This window comes from Diadema antillarum, unplaced genomic scaffold (assembly GCF_040938485.1).
Source record: "Diadema antillarum isolate AM-2024a unplaced genomic scaffold, OU_Dant_1.0 seq00000321_RagTag, whole genome shotgun sequence".
NCBI lineage: Eukaryota > Metazoa > Echinodermata > Echinoidea > Diadematoida > Diadematidae > Diadema > Diadema antillarum.
This window is the reverse complement of record NW_027271340.1, coordinates 1,015,729-1,032,143: the sequence shown is the minus strand read 5'-3', so window position 1 is coordinate 1,032,143 and position 16,415 is coordinate 1,015,729. Positions and strand designations below refer to the sequence as shown.

General features: G+C 39.0%; 1 protein-coding gene across 1 annotated transcript; it reads right to left on the bottom strand.

Moving 5' to 3' along the window:
• Window positions 1–981: 981 nt before the first annotated feature.
• Window positions 982–5,558, bottom strand: LOC139730581 (uncharacterized). The gene is made up of 2 exons (XM_071641435.1): window positions 3,423–5,558; window positions 982–2,768 (listed from the first exon to the last, which is right to left on the bottom strand). The coding sequence occupies exon 1, from the start codon at window positions 5,421–5,423 to the stop codon at window positions 4,386–4,388; it is 1,038 nt and encodes a 345-aa protein (XP_071497536.1). The 5' UTR covers window positions 5,424–5,558; the 3' UTR covers window positions 982–2,768; window positions 3,423–4,385.
• Window positions 5,559–16,415: the final 10,857 nt, after the last annotated feature.

Genomic DNA, 16,415 nt, shown 5'->3' with positions numbered 1-16,415 from the left:
ATTTCTGATTTTAATTCTATCAACACGTTGACTACGATTTACTCTCTCTCTCTCTGTCTATGTGTGTGTGTGTGTATATATATATATATATATATATACATATATATATATACATATATATATATATACATATATATATATATATACATATATATATATATATATATATATATATATATATATACATACATATATTGTATACATGTATATATGAAGAGTTTGTTTGCAAAAACCGATAAGTCCATATTTGTCAAATGGAGATATTTGCGATTAAAGGTTAAGAAAAATAAAGAGAATAATAAGAAAATTTTGGCTTCTTTTGACCATAACTTCAAAAATATACCTTTATATGTAGTGACCAATATATCGTTTAAAAGGTATTATTTTGTACTTTATGGCAGAGACCGTACTTCAAAATCTTCAAAAATGGACTTGCCGGTTTTTGCAAACAAATTCTTCATATACACATACATATATACAAGTATTATGTATATATACTGTATATAAATGTACACATTACATGAACTTGTATGTATTTACATATACATACACACAAGTACTATATATAGTACTTGTGTATATATTACATGTACTTATTGTCCTGCAGAAGTCCAATAGCAATAGTCAAATAGGCAGAAATGGCAGCACACACACACACACACACACACACATACATACACACACACACATACATACACACTCAAAGTCAGCAGCAAAGCATGTCTCCTGTTAACATCCAACTTGAAGGTATGTTAATTCTCTCAAACATTGCCCATTGGAAGTTTACAATGACAGAAGCTTGTACAAACTGATTAAGATGGTTCCGGAAGTGAAAATGTTTAATAATATTTTTTTTTTCTTCATACAATGGTCATACCTTTAAGGTATCAGATTTCTCATTATGTACAGGCTTGCTTTTAAGAACCATCAAACAATTGTTTTTTTTTTCATTTAAACAATGTTTTCTTATACATGTATATACAGAATATTCTGCATTTTTAAATTCTTTTTTCCTTTCTTTCTTTTCTTTTTCTTTCTTTTTTTGGCAAGTCATCTACTGAGCACTGGAAGGGAAAGTGTACAAGGCATGGATCTCAGTTTCAATCACAAGTTCACCTGCACTGCTTTACATGTGAAGTTTTATATGCCCCTGCATATTTACAATGAACACACGTCCAAGTACCAAATTTTCAAAGGGGTACATGTGTAATGAACAAACAAAAAATAAATACTTTCTATATACAAACAGTATGTACAAACAGTATGTACAAAAGTACTGAATACATCATCTTGCTCGAGTTGGCTTCAGTAAAGCAGTACAGGTAAAAATGTGTTACATTTGTCAGATTGTCATGACAACATGGCAGACAATTTCTTCCTCATTGAAAATTCAGCAAGTGGGGATTTCAAGGAAAAATTCATTCAAATCATGACTATTGGGTGAGTAGCAATGGTGGTAGTTTACAATGCTGCAATATTGCATCATGGAAATAACACCTTTTTTTGTGCTTTGATCATCATAAAAGAAATTTACAATTACACTGTATATAGATTTCTTCTTTTTCTTCTTCTTCTTCTTCTTCTTCTTCTTCTTTTTTTTTTTGGGGGGGGGGAGATGTTTAATTAACCATTCTTGGTGCCATGTTGTCACTTCACATATGAAATATTATATGCATGGCACAGTTTTGGCAGGATCAGGTGCATTCAAGCTGACTTCCAAATTCACAATTGAAACACAATGAACCATTTCTTACATGTCAAAATGTGTTGGCTCATTGCGATTTCACAAACTTGTTTTGAAACTTGTGCCCCGTCAAACATGAGTGGACAGTGTCTCTTCAGTTAATAAATTCTGATACCAATGTGTTTATCAATTAACTAATTTTAGGAATTCATTTATGGTCTTGCCATGCCACTAATTTTGGATGTTTCATACGCACAGCAAGCTTGATGAAGTCAAGAAAATGACAAAAGGTAAGCTGTATCACTGACTTGAACAAACATGGTCCAAGAATGAATGGCTTATACATTTGTATATCTAAAAATTTAGTCTACTGGCCCCAACCCTATTTGAATTGTCATGTAGCAGGTTTCAGAAGCTAAAGCAAAAACAGGAGTACAATGTACACGTATCAAAGAGTACTGTCCATTCATCCTTTTAGTACTGTGCCATGCATATATTGTGGTATGCACACTTGTCAGTGAAGATATCTGCTCTCTCTCTCTCTCTTGGCTGCTAGCTAAGTATCTGTTCATCCTTCATTATTTATGAACTGAATAGGAATTCATTCATCTGTAAAATCAAATAGACCTCCAAGCATGTGCCCTTTTGTTTAGAAATCAACCTGCATAAAAATGAAGCATTCTCACATTTTCTCAGAATAGATTGGATGGTAATTGGCAAGGGCAAAGGATGCTAAACTCTGTTTCATCACAAAGTAGACGATCAATTTAGAAACAATCTGTAGCGACATCACACAAATTCTGTTTTGCATGCTTTGACCACTACTCCCATGGCTTTTGCCAGAGTCCACTCACTAACTTTTTTGTAACAATACTCACTTCCCCTTACTCACGCAAATTTAGTTCCGAAAGTGGACTTCAGTGTGGAAAACAAAAATTGTTCTCTATTTATCTGGGACAACAGCAGCCAAGGCCGAGAGCAGATACCTCACCTTTGCCTGGATACAGAGACACGAACAACTTTCTGGCGACACCCATTGCTTGATAACCCGACTGATGGCAGGTTGATGGTTGATCTGTTCTCTCTGGATGATGACGCAGCAGCAGTAACAGCGCATGACACGGCAGAGTAACGCCAATGAGATGAAGATTGGGGTGTCGGGATCAAAGTCGGTCCAGGCACAATGCAGAGGAAGAAATACAAAAGAAGAGAGGACTCTGGTAAGTTACAAAGGCCAACGACAGAGGAGTCATCGCATATCAAGAGACAAAGACTTCTTTTTATCTTTCCAAAACAATTTACACGCTTTGGCCTTCTTACATATATTTTATCTTTTTTGTGATTGGGTGGTGGATGATTAATTTTATCATTTCAAAGGAAAAAAAATGAACAAGGGGAGTGTATGGAGGGACAACACAACAACAAATTTGTGTTCAATTTTTTTTTTTTTTTTTTTGGGGGGGGGGGGGTGGGGGTTATATTTTTGACACGTCCCTGCATCTGCAATTGATGAAAACAAAACAGGCTTTACAGTGAAATATTAATCCAGCGTGAAGGAAATTCGCCATGGTCTATTCATTCTAGGATATAAAGGCATGACTACTGCAAGTTTAAAGATATATGCCATGCGCACATGAATATGACAAACGCTGATAATGAAATAGGAGGTGTGTATGATTCTCACAGTTGTCAAATCGAGTGAGTTGTACCTCCTTTTTCATGTTCACTGGTTGCTTACCAACATATCAACTCTAGACGAACAGGAAACAGCCGTTCTGTACTGCCATAGTGAAAAATCTGGAAAACACAAAGCAATGTAAAAGTGTCAGTCTCTGTTTTAACCAGGAGCATTGCAGTGGCTGAAATCTGTAATCATATTCCCAAGTACAAGAGGGAAATTATGTTTATGCTGATCAAAATGCACAATTTGTCATACAAGTCAAATATCACAACACATATAGATTACAAACCACACATATTTTCCCAGCCACTGCAATGCAGTATATGCATACCAACACAAAATACTTTTCTTCCAGTGCTTCAACAAACTAAAATAGCATGTATTCCAACTGCATTTGCCTTTACTGGTTGCTCCTGACACAAATATCAAGGCAAACATCCCCTCTATTCATATCAAAACCTATGCCACTTTGAGAGAATGTAAAGTACCAAAAATGACATCAGTATCACAGTAATCTTGCTAATAAACAAATCAAGGTTCTCAAGTTTTGGGGTTGGTTTGTTTATCTTTGTTTTGTTTGTTGTTGTTTTTTTTTCAAAGGGATGCAAGTTATGAGTAAGCAATTGGATTACATGATTACTTACACACTCAGAGTTCATCTGTGAAGTTGCCACAGCAGTAGACCTCCAATTACATGTTGGTACAACAAGACCTTACAGCATATTATTGGGTTGCCTCATAACAAACACTGTGGTTTAATACAAGTATGTTCATTGTCAATGGTCTTCACACAGTTTTGAAGTTGTCTTGTATAAGACTGCACTCTCAACATTCATACTAGGACGAGGCTGAACTGAGTAGATCAATACAAAATGTATGTCATGAGATTCACATGATTTTGAGATAGATCACATATCATGTCAGTGTGTTTTCACATGAAGTAGTGCACAAATAATGAGTGATTATGTACACAGATTCTGTATCTGTCCTACACTGTACATCAGCAGCAGGCTTTGACGCTCATGAATCAAATGAACATTTTGCATTGCGTGAACATCTTGAACAAAACTCCAGCGAGGCCTGTGGGCCATTGACATGAAGACAAACACCCCCACTCATTCCCTGAGTTTCGGCTGCCTGCAGCCGGGCATGCTTTGTTTTGGGAGTAGATGAACTGAGGCTAAGATTTGGGATGGGATTCATTGATTGCAGCAAGTTGGACAAGGCACTCTGGTTAACTAGCACCGACTTGTAGTACCTCAATTGCTCCTCCAACTCCGCTATTGTCTCTACATGTTCCTGATTGTCCTTACGAAGTGCTTGATTTTCCTTTTCAAGAGATGAATTTTGTATTTTCAGATATTCCCACTCCTTTTTCTTTTTCAGTCTATTTTCTCTAGCAGCCAGAGCATTTTTCAGATTCCTAGACAAGGTAGGATCTGTGACATTCTCTTCAAATTTCTCCTCTTCAACCTGCACAGCTTTCCTCTTTACACCACGCTTGTTAACTTTGTTTGACACAGCCTTCTGTCCATTACATGGATGAGAACCCATTTCTGGAGCCGGTGTGGTTGCCGTTGCTGCTTGGTGGACTCCCCTGGAGAGCGGCGGAAGTGGCACTTCTGATCTGGGTTTATCTGGCATGGCTGATAGGAACTGTTCCCCATGGCTTGTGTCCCCCAGATGCTCATCTCTGTCAGGAGACTCTGCAGCTGCTTCGTCTTCCTCTACCTGCCTTAGCAGGCTGCCATAAATGTCCTCTGGGCTGGTCAGTGGCGGACTTCGCTGCATCTGCATGTCTTCGATTCCTTCGGAAAGGGGCGATGTCGGAATGTCGTCAGATGTCAGAGAGCTCGGGCTGGCCTGGAGATGACTGGAATACACTGCGTCCTTCTCTCCACTGTCACTGACACTGTACAGATCAAGATCTTCGTCAAAGACTGACAAGGAGGGAGTCATAGCTTTGAACACTCCATTCCCATCACTTGTCATCAGGGACGACAGATCTAGATCAACCTGTGACCAGTTGGAGAATGCTGAATCGGCAAAATATGCCATTTCCCAGTTTTTCAGTTCTCACTGCAGCTCCGGATATGTTGACCACTTTTCAAGCAGGCAGCACAAACTGACGATGAGGGGAAATCTATATGTTGAATGTCCAAGGATGAAACAATATCCAATGTGTTATGACAATGCAAGTTTTTTATTTTATTTATTTCTTTTTTGAATAGGAATTATCAATACATTAGACCTAGTGAAGAACTTTAATCGTAAGTATTCAGGACCTGGCACCGGCTGGGAGGACAGTCAAGATGTGTTCTAGAAACAAGACAAGCAAAGTGATGAGAAGTCTTGTGTAATACTAGCTCAACTGGATTTCATTCAGACTGAAATTAGATTCTACTAATTTTAATAGAAAGAACTATAGTAGTAGAGAAAACTAGAGTAGAATCTGGACGCAGCCCGTCATGGATGGCATTAACACGGTTACAGGGCAGCGAGTGGTCATGGTCTGGAAATCTAGAGAGTAAGAAACAAAAGTAAATGACTAGCTAGATAGATCATGGCGATAACAGAGGAAATATGCAGACCCAGCCCAGTTTCCAATGGCAATTACAATACAAAGAAAGTCAGCACACAGAGGTAAACAATGATCATTTGATGAGCTGAAATTTTTGACCATTTTTCAACGAAGTGACCCCTGGGCCTAACTATAAACGTACCACGCACCACGTCCACGATCGATGACCTCATTCAGCTACAGGCCCGGCCCTCGCTAGAAATTCTACCTCGCTAGATCACTCATATTGGAATCTTGCTCCAACGTCATGGATCAGCATGATCAGACTTTAATTAGAACTACTCACAGTCGTCAGAGTTTCAAGTGCAGGCACGGTAAATGTAAACCTACATGAACGCACGTACACGGATGTCTGTTGTTTTTTTGTAGCTACTAGAACCTATGACCTATAATGGTAACTCTACTACACACTGACCATCCTTTTTGAAACCGACCACTAGTTTTTGGCGCACAGAACGCTTAGCACCTACTGCACGCGCGAGCAGAGCACATAAAAATGTATTGCTATTGCCTGGCTTTGACTGTTGATGAGGATGTGTGGGGAAAACGAAAATTCACCGTTCATTTAATTTAAGTTAATCAAGGACAAAATTTCGAATGAAGGCAGTGACCAGTGTATACAACCACACGCGTGTGTCTTTACCATCCAGCCACACGAGTGTGGTTGTAGCCATGGCCTGAGTCACTGGATACAGCCACACTCGTGTGTAATGTACATATCCACACACACGGAGAAGCTGATCACCGTGCATGTCAAGCATATGAACGCCACACAACCAGCTTGCTCGCAGAGCGATAAAAGTAACCTAATTTTCATACCTTCTAATATTGTTATCTTACAAATATTTTTTTTCGCTCCATTTTCATCGTGTTTGCTTGATACGATGGGTTTAGAATTAATAGCAAAGTTACAACTGCCGCTAAACTGGGGGACTTCGGATTGACATCGCTTGACTGCTGGTGGTAGGCCTTACGGCGTGACTTCGGGGGCTAGCAATCGCTCAGCACAGCTGCAGCCAGCGAAGTTGTGCCGTCGCCCGCCCCAGCAGGGACCCACGCGCCGGCTGCCTGTGTACACTGGGTTCACGATTTTCGAGTACCCGAACGAGCGAACGAAGGCGAAGTCTCAAATCTCAAAATCAATTGTAAATTTGCAATGTCAAATTCATCTCATCAAATAAAGAAAATGAGAATAGAGTTTAAAATGAAATACTAGTACCTTGGTAAGTAAATTTGTCTAGATGGCAAGATAATATTAAATGAGGTAGAAGATTGTAGGTTCATCATCATATCGCATGTTGATGTGGCCACACATGCATGCACACAACATGTTCCCCCCGCTACGGCCTACGCAATCATAAAGCTTCTCCGTGTGTGTGGATATGTACATTACACACGAGTGTGGCTGTATCCAGCGACTCGGGCCATGGCTACAACCACACTCGTGTGGCTGGATGGTAAACACATACGCGTGTGGTTGTATACATGTACATTGCCATATTTTAACCGAATCGTACCGGTAATATACAAATGATGCACAGGATAGAGTGCGTTAGTGGAGATGTAGCGCATTCGAGGGTATTTACAATTGTGAAACAAGCACTACATTGTAAATACCCGAGAGTGAGCTGCATCTCCACTAACGCCACGAAATAATCCTGTGCATCACTTGTTTTATAAAATGGGTCGAAAACTAACGGCATTTTTCACGTACCTTTGTGGGTCAATACCAGTCAGCTACATGTAGCACTTGTCGATGTTCGTCCCAAACATTTACGCACGTCGCACTCGGAAATCCCGCACATATAAGTACTGTACGTATAAGAGTATACGTACGCTACACATGTTTATGCACACAAGAAAGGCCGGCCGGCAGCCCGAACTAGAAGTTGTTTACAGGATTGACAGCGCGTATAGTAGCGCGCGACGCACTTGTAACAACTGATTGAGTGCGCACTGCTAGTGTAAATATTGTGACGTCAGGCCGAGCATGTTAGTGATAAATTGATGCACGCACACGTGACTCATTTCAGCGCTTCCAATTGGCTACATTCTTGAACCCATTTTATAATGTAAATTAATGTCAAACAATGCATAAAAGGTTCGTACAACACGGTGTTCAATACAACTTGGTTTGTGTGCATTGTCAATACAAAAACAGTGGTCGATCTGAAAGAGGAGCAGCACCGCGGGGAACTGAAAAGAGGGCATTCAAGTTCGACGGCGATATTTTTGCACTGTAACTTCGAATTGAAAAGGGAACAACAGCATTTGATAGTGCCGCCAGTACTGTAAGTGCTGGATTTTCTCAATCATGTAGGTCAAGTTTTTACGTGAATTTCAGTGTTAAATCAGTGCGGGAAACCCGCTCATGAGGACCGCTCCCACGTACGAGGACTGCCCCGCCTCATGAGGACCGCCCCCACACCTCATGAGGACTGCCCCCACGCCTCATGAGGCCCGGGGGGGGGGGGGGGGGGGAACGCCTCATGATGCTAGACTACATGAGGCCCCCTATTCACTTCTATTCATCTCACATCTGACGTATAAATTGTCGCAACTTTGCACGGTGATTTTTTGTTACACACACATGTCCACTATCCATGATGATCGAAGAAAAAATCCTATCTAAGTTTTTTTTTTCAAAAATTGAGTTTTAATCAACCGATGCAGAGCACCCATCAAAACACAGGGCAGTCCTCATGAGGCGTGGGGGCGGTCCTCATGAGGCGGGGCAGTCCTCGTACGCGGGAGCGGTCCTCATGAGCGGGTTTCCCGGACTGAAATATCCTTATCAGGCAAATAAAAATTAGGCGGTCGATGAGAAGTATGGTAGGCATTGATGGTAGGACCAACCCTACCAACGTTGACCAAATAAAGAATGAGAATAAATTACACTTTTGTTTAATTTTAATGTAAACTTTCAATTTGTTTACGTATTCATCATAGTCTAGCCAGTCTTATCCTGCTTATAGGCTTATTTATAGACCCTAAATCGTCTACCAAACTGTCTGAACTGGGAGGAATTGTTTAAAGCCGAATTATTCTATCCCATCTCTGTAAATTTAGCTATAATCAGTCGATCGGGAATTTTGTGAAGGCTGCCTTTTGTGAAACAGTTTGTCGCTGATGACGTGAGCTTCGTCTACTACTGTACTAGTCTAGTCTACACACACCAGTGACAGTGACACACGGTCAGTACAATAAACATCACGGACGAGGACGGTCGAAATCGTGCCTGTTCCCGCAGAAAGAATGAATGACAAAGAGTGAGATGACAGCACAAAATTAGGATATCAAAAACCTTACCCGATAATAACAAGAGGCCCTGCTTGGTTGGCAATTTCCGAGGTTTACAGTACACCGTAGGTTGATAAACAAGGCAGTGGTCCGCAGAAAGTATGTTCCACAGACGCAATACCTTCCCTCGGCTCGGCCAGTTAGTCGGGGAAAGAAGGAAAGATATTGCACCACATCGAAAAACATAGCAGACCATCTGTGTCCACAAGTCACGAGACACAGTTCTTCGTCAACTTGTGCTTCCATTGGCCAAATGTTATCAGGTGACAATGAGTCCACGCCATTCATTGGTTGCTATTATTAAAACTATGACATCATTACTAAAGGTACCCAGTAACCTGCTCGAACCGGCTGCATTGCATCAACGTCAATGCAACGTTGCAACTGATTTGGGGGGGGGGGGGGGGGGGGGGGGGGGGGGGGGGAGTTGTTTAGTGCTGTTTTATTTATTTATCTGCAGCTCCCCTCTTTTTTTCTCTCTCTCCTCCCCCCCCCCTCTCTCTCCCTCTCTCTTTCATTCCCCCAGTTTTCTCTTCAAAGAATATTGCCAGGTCCATACAAATACCGGTACTATAGCTGGCATTTTACCTCTGCACTTGTCAATTCATGTTTTATAGTACTCATTCCCTGAGAATCGGTGCTACTAATGATTTTGATGCATTATGCAGGAGTTTCATGTTTCTTAAAGGTTATATACATTGTATATATTTGACCTCCTGTTTGTATCCTATATATAAACTTGATTTGTACAGTAAGATACATATATGTACTGTGGAATGCCTTAAGAATAATAGTAAGTACCTGTGGTACATAATATCTGAAAATATTATGCATGTGTAGGTATGCAATTGAAATATGGTTCCTACCTCACATGGTTCACAAATGCGCCATCACAGAATTAACCCTAGACTGCTTTTACATCACAGGCATATCTCATACCCAAAATGGATTATTTTGACAAGGTATCAAGTACAGTGAATACGCTTATAAATTACTTTCTAAAACATATTGGAAACTATAGGAACAGACCATAATTCCCGGAAACAATTGATCGAGGAATTCATGCAGTTAAACCGTGGAGCTATGTGTATTGTATCTAATGGTTAAATAGATGTCATATTTGATTGTATTTAGTCCATAATGTACATGTACATGTAAGTAGCGGTAAATATCGAGAATCTATTTTGTGTAATAGGAATTTTAGAATACGATAGAAAAATATCGAATATATGTTCATGTACGTGTAAATATGTACATATGTATAAACATATACATGCATACAGAGAAAAGAGTATATAGATACACATATGGAAATTGTCTTTTCAGGAGGGCATCTCCCTTACTATGAATATAGGCCTACATATAGATTGGTATATATATAACAACAATTAATTTCTGCTCTGAGTCCTAGAAAGTATAGATTCACAACAGTAGTTAATATGAAAACTCCGTGAGAGATGTAGTTTTGACAAATTTTCACCCATAGGGCTTTGTCAGGTCAATGGTAGATTTTATTTTGAAGCAGATATAAATCAAAATAAAAGATGCATCGTCAGTGGTAGCGCGTCCATAACAAAATGCGCGCATACACAAGTAGCGCACAAGGTAGGACATCACAAATATTTATACATACATACATACATATATATATATATATATATATATATATATATATATATATAAAATGAACAGGTCAACCCTGTGGTATGAAATAAATAAAATGCAATAAATGAAATATATATTGTGCCTGTGTAATGTTAACAAAATATGGTGCTATTTACTCGGGTATAAATTACTGCACTACATCATGGGCAAAGCATGAAATAAATATGCTTGTATCTCCAAGTTTGGGGGAAAAAAGTCAACAAAAACTTATCTACCACAAACATGCCCTGCGGAAGCCTACACACCCCACTGTAGATAGAGCCAGTCTATCTTGTAAAATGGAATGATAAGCTGCATTGTGCATGTTCTGTGCCCCATACCTGCAAAAGCACATTGTCATCAGGAGTGATATTCATAACAGCATTTCATCCATTACTGTAGAAGTGGAAATTTTCGCGGTGTTGAATTTTTCACGCATTTCGCGCAACCAGAAACTAGCGCGAAAATAAAAGCACAGGAATATTTTTGCATGCCATATGCTCCTGTACTTGATATCTTAAAGCCCAAACAAAGTTCTGGTACGCCTGCAAAAGTTGTCAAATTTCACTCCCAAATGTGAACGTATGCTTAGGAAATGTGCAGGATAACGATGTTATAACAAGATATTCGATGGGTAACGACGAAAATGTGAAATATTAACCAAAAAGGTTCAGTCTCAGTACTTACCCGAACGGGGTCAGGCTAAACTCGGACTCGGGATAACTCGGCTTCGCTTTGACGGCGGGATGAGTTGTAATGGTTGTCCCTCTCTGATTGTACAGTGTTGTCCTGTGGGAGCGGCCTGTATAAACCAGCGCTTCGTGTTCTGGCTACTCGTAGTAATGGTCCGAGTTGTTACAATGCGCGCATCAAAAACCTCTTTTGCGCGCATGCAAAATTAGTGTGCGCCTATCAAGCACCTCTAAAACAATCAAAGGCGCTTGATAAACAACAACAAAAACTCCAAAGACCACGTGTCTCAGCAACTGAGGACTGCGCGCTGTCATTTTTGTTTTGTTTTGTACAGGATTACGTTAGCACGCACTTTCCTGTCCATTCAGTTAGGCCTCATTTGGTATTATGCAGTGGCTAGTAGAATGTGGCGATCACGAACTGCGTGTGAATTGTCTGAAGTAGGGTCGAATATTTCCCGAGATCGAGTTAGTCTGGAGCCTTCTGGAATAAAAGTCGGTTTTCCTACTATTATTATTTTTCTCAAAATACTCCAAACCGACTCATCATTCCGGCAAACCGCGTCAGCCAGGTAAGTTTCTTAGTGGACTCTTTCGATATATTGCAAGCAAAAATGAAATGGTGCTAGACGGGTTCTCAAGCATTTACCGAAACTTAGTTTTCACTTTAAAAACATGCGAAACTCTTCTTACCCAGCCAAGAGTGAAAAATTATTCACACAAAAATATCCGCTTTTACAGTATCATAAAAAAAGGTTAATGAATAATCAGACCTACCCCTACCCTCCTACACATTTTTTTCCCCCATTGGAAGGCACAATGTCTGAAACCATACTACAAAAATTTTATGCTACTGACTTGCACTCACAATCTTGTGAGACATTTGATTGAATACCAGGGTACCATCACGTTGCTGAAAGAAGATTGTTAACTAGTACCGTATTCACAACGGAGGTGATACATGACTTGTCCGCTACAATGATGTCCCATTTTCGTGCAACTGTATTACATGTACGTTACTAAAAAATGATTGCATAATTATTTTCTGATTTCTGTCTTCAGTGCCTGTATCAATCTACAATTATGCAGAGTAAGGCAGCCAGTAAACTCTGCGCAAAATCAGCTGAATGGGGAGATCCACACGATACTGCTGATATTTGTATCAGACGAAGAACAGTGTACTAGATGGTTATGATATTGTATGGTAAATAACCTTGTACATATAATTCATGTACACATTAATAAAAGAGAACACAAATATGAAATCATGTAATTCTTATAGCTTCTGAAGCAAAGAACATTTATTGAAATTCCAGCACATTGTGAAAATAATCATGATCTCCATATAAAATGTTGAAACACCCTTTACAAACATCACAGTTAACTACCTGTATAATCACATCCTTCTTTGCTCTATCAGCTCACATCAGTGAAAAATATTCCCTAGATTATTCACTTACACACCCTACTGTTACTGTTCGACAATCATTAGCACATGACACTGTATAACCAATTCATCCCAGCGAAAACCTTTGGATGAATCAAATACCCTTTCTTTTATGGGTAGTATGTTTTTGCTCCTTCAGTAAACAAACACATAACAAATAACTACTATATGCAATACAATACTAGTTTTCTCTTTCTGTACTTTCTTATTGGTGGATCAACATTTACAAACTATGGATTGCGTCTTACAACACTTGCCAAATCAACCATGTTCATTTGGAGGTGTACACCAACTCTCGAACAAATACAGATGGTGATTCATTTAGGATTTACGTTCTACTCATTGAGTTACTACCAGTACTCCCTGAAATTCACTACTAAAGTTTGTTCCTGTACAGATTTCAGACATAAGTCCCAACCCAAGTCTTTATCAAGCAGGTAAATATGTCATACAAATACCTGAGGATGGCAAGTGTGTAAAATAAAACAAAATAAAACAAACACAAGACAAAACATAAGAAAACATTGATCCCTATCACTTTTTATTGTTTTCAGGAAATCATCTCGGCTATACATACAAAGTCACACGTTTTTACCCAGTGTATTTACTGATATGTTCTATACACAAACAGCCCACAGTGGTACAATAGACACATCTTGACCTCGGGGTTTCTGTTTACTTTGGTAGAATGTCTATAAAAAGATGGTTCTCGTAGGATTCACATCCTCTCTAATGTTCACATTTACACTATAAATGTATCTGAATGTGAAACCTTTCTGGAATGAATTCCAGTCTTTTTCAACTTATTTCCACATTTACCAGTCACTATCAATTTGCTCAAAGTCTGTGATAGATTCAACATATTCGTATCAGGGCCCACTTCAATTCTGGTGCTGAAAACTTATTCCACAACAACCATTACATTATTGTACATATTGTTAAGTGTTCATTCTTACACATTTAAATACAGAATATGTGGGCTCATGATTAGCAAAGAGCTTTTATTATCACATATATTGATATGAATATGGGAATGTAGCAACTGAGGATGATTATAGTGAGTTTACAAACATATTTTATCAAAGAACTTTACAAACATTGGAAAAACATCTTATAATTCTGCTTGGCTGAAAATGTATTCCATTGGTTAATGCCTTCTTTCAAGAGACTTCAAATCCCTAAGAATAACATTTAATTACTTGTGTGTGTGTGTGTGTGTGTGTGTGTATTGTTCTTTTCCTTAATGGCTGTACTGGAGCCCCAAGACTGTGTTCTGCTTCCTTTAAAAGAAAAAGAAGAAGAAGAAGAAGAAGGAGGAGGAGGAGGAGGGGGAGGAGAAGGAAGAGGAGGAGGAGGAGAAGGAGGAGAAGAAGAAGAAGAAGAAGAAGAAGAAGAAGAAGAAGAAGAAGAAGAAGAAGAGGAAGAAGAAGAAGAAGAAGAAGAAGAAGAAGAAGAAGAAGAAGAAGAAGAAGAAGAAGAAGAAGAAGAAGAGGGAAAAAACCCTCTGGTATGCATAAACAAAACAAATTATGCATAATCACCAGAATTGACCTTTGACAGCAAGAGATACTCAGCAGTTGCAAAATGTGTGATTTTAAAAAAAGGTGAATATTACAATAAATCATGACTCAGATTATGAATCATTTATTAATTTTACAGAGATTTTGCAAGGAAAGTCATTATTTCAAGCTGTAATGGGTGTATTTTTTCATAGATCTCAACCCCTTGAAATGTTTCGCTGATGAGAAGAGATGACTTTTGATACTCGATGAATGGTTGTGAGCATTATGAACAGCTACACTGAGACTATTTCAGAATTAAGAAAAACTAGAAATGTCGCTATGGCGACTGGTATGCCTCCGCCATAATGCATGATTCTCCTAATAGGTCTATAGTACATGTGGACAATGTGTGATTACATTTTCACAAAATTGGCAAAATATTAAAATGACATGTTTGTCACAAATGTATTGAATGTTTACCTTCCTTGACCTATGTTTAATTGGATGAATAGGAGAGCATGTATTTGGGGATTTAAGAACTTTAACTTGACATTGACCATTTCATAAGTTTATGCACTGAGTAATTTTCAAGGTATGGAGAAAAAGCGCAATTTCTGTATTGAACAGTAAATTGTTATCATTTTCATCTGGCCTTTGATTTATAAGAGAATCACTGTCAGGCAGAACATACATAAAGTCAGCATGTACTAGGTTTCAAGATAACTTGAGCCACTTCCGAGATATGGAGAAAGAAGTAAGTTCAGCACTTTCACTTGATCTTTGACCTTTTGACCTTTGATGTTCTTGGCAAAAAAAAAAATCCCAGAGAATCTCTATTGGGTTATACATGCATACATTGAGTTTTAAAAAAAATCCTGCTGGCATTGCATAAATATAAGGAAAATAGTAAAATTTTGAAGTATTGCCCTTGACCTTTGACCCCTGACCTTTGACCCCATGAACCCTAAATTCCCTAGATAACCACTGCCAGTCAGTAGATGCATATATACTATGTTCCATGAAGATACCTTGAACAATTTCCAAGATACAGAGAAAAAAGTGAAATTTTAACATTTTGCTTGACCTTTTGACCTTTGACCTTTTGACCTCATGACCCAAAACTTTCACCAGAGAATCTTAATTGGGTAGTACATGTATACACTAAGTTTCAAGAAAATATCTTCAGGCATTGCATAGATATGGGGGAAATAGTAAAATTTAAGCATTTGACCTTGACCTTTTGACCTTTGACCTTGAGCATGTGCACCCAAAAGTTGATAGGCACAACTTCACCCCCTAATACACATACATGCCAAGTTTCATTAGGATACCTCAAAAGGTTTTGGTAGTTACCCTGTCCACAAAATTCATTACGGACGGACGGAAGGACGGACGGACGGACGGACGGAAAGACGGACGGACGGACGGACGGACGGACGGACAACCCGAAAACATAATGCCTCCGGCACCACTTCGTGGCGGAGGCATAAAAACACAAACATCTGGATATTAAAAAAACATGCTCTGTTGACAATGCTCAGAGCAATCAATTAACAAATAATCACTCAAAAACTAGAAGCACACCCATGCATGAATGCGATCTACTGCATGTCAAGTTTATAATTTCAGCCCTGGTGGCCATGCTAAGGGAAAAATATGTACTTTTGTGATTGTATGTGTGTGTGTTGCACTGTAAAACAAATATTGTACATGTTATGTCTAAACAACTTATGTAGGAACACACACAAAAAAAAATATTCTTTGTGATACCTTGCTCATTCTACCAAGAAAGAAATGGCTTAAAACAAGTGTTGCATAAATTGTGGCTTACTCAGCATTTCTTGCACAACAGTGCCAGGAAGGATGAGTTCGACAAGGTGATAA

Coding starts and splice junctions, on each gene's coding strand:
- LOC139730581 (XM_071641435.1), bottom strand. CDS start 5,423: ATGGCATATTTTGCCGATTCAGCATTCTCCAACTGGTCACAGGTTGAT.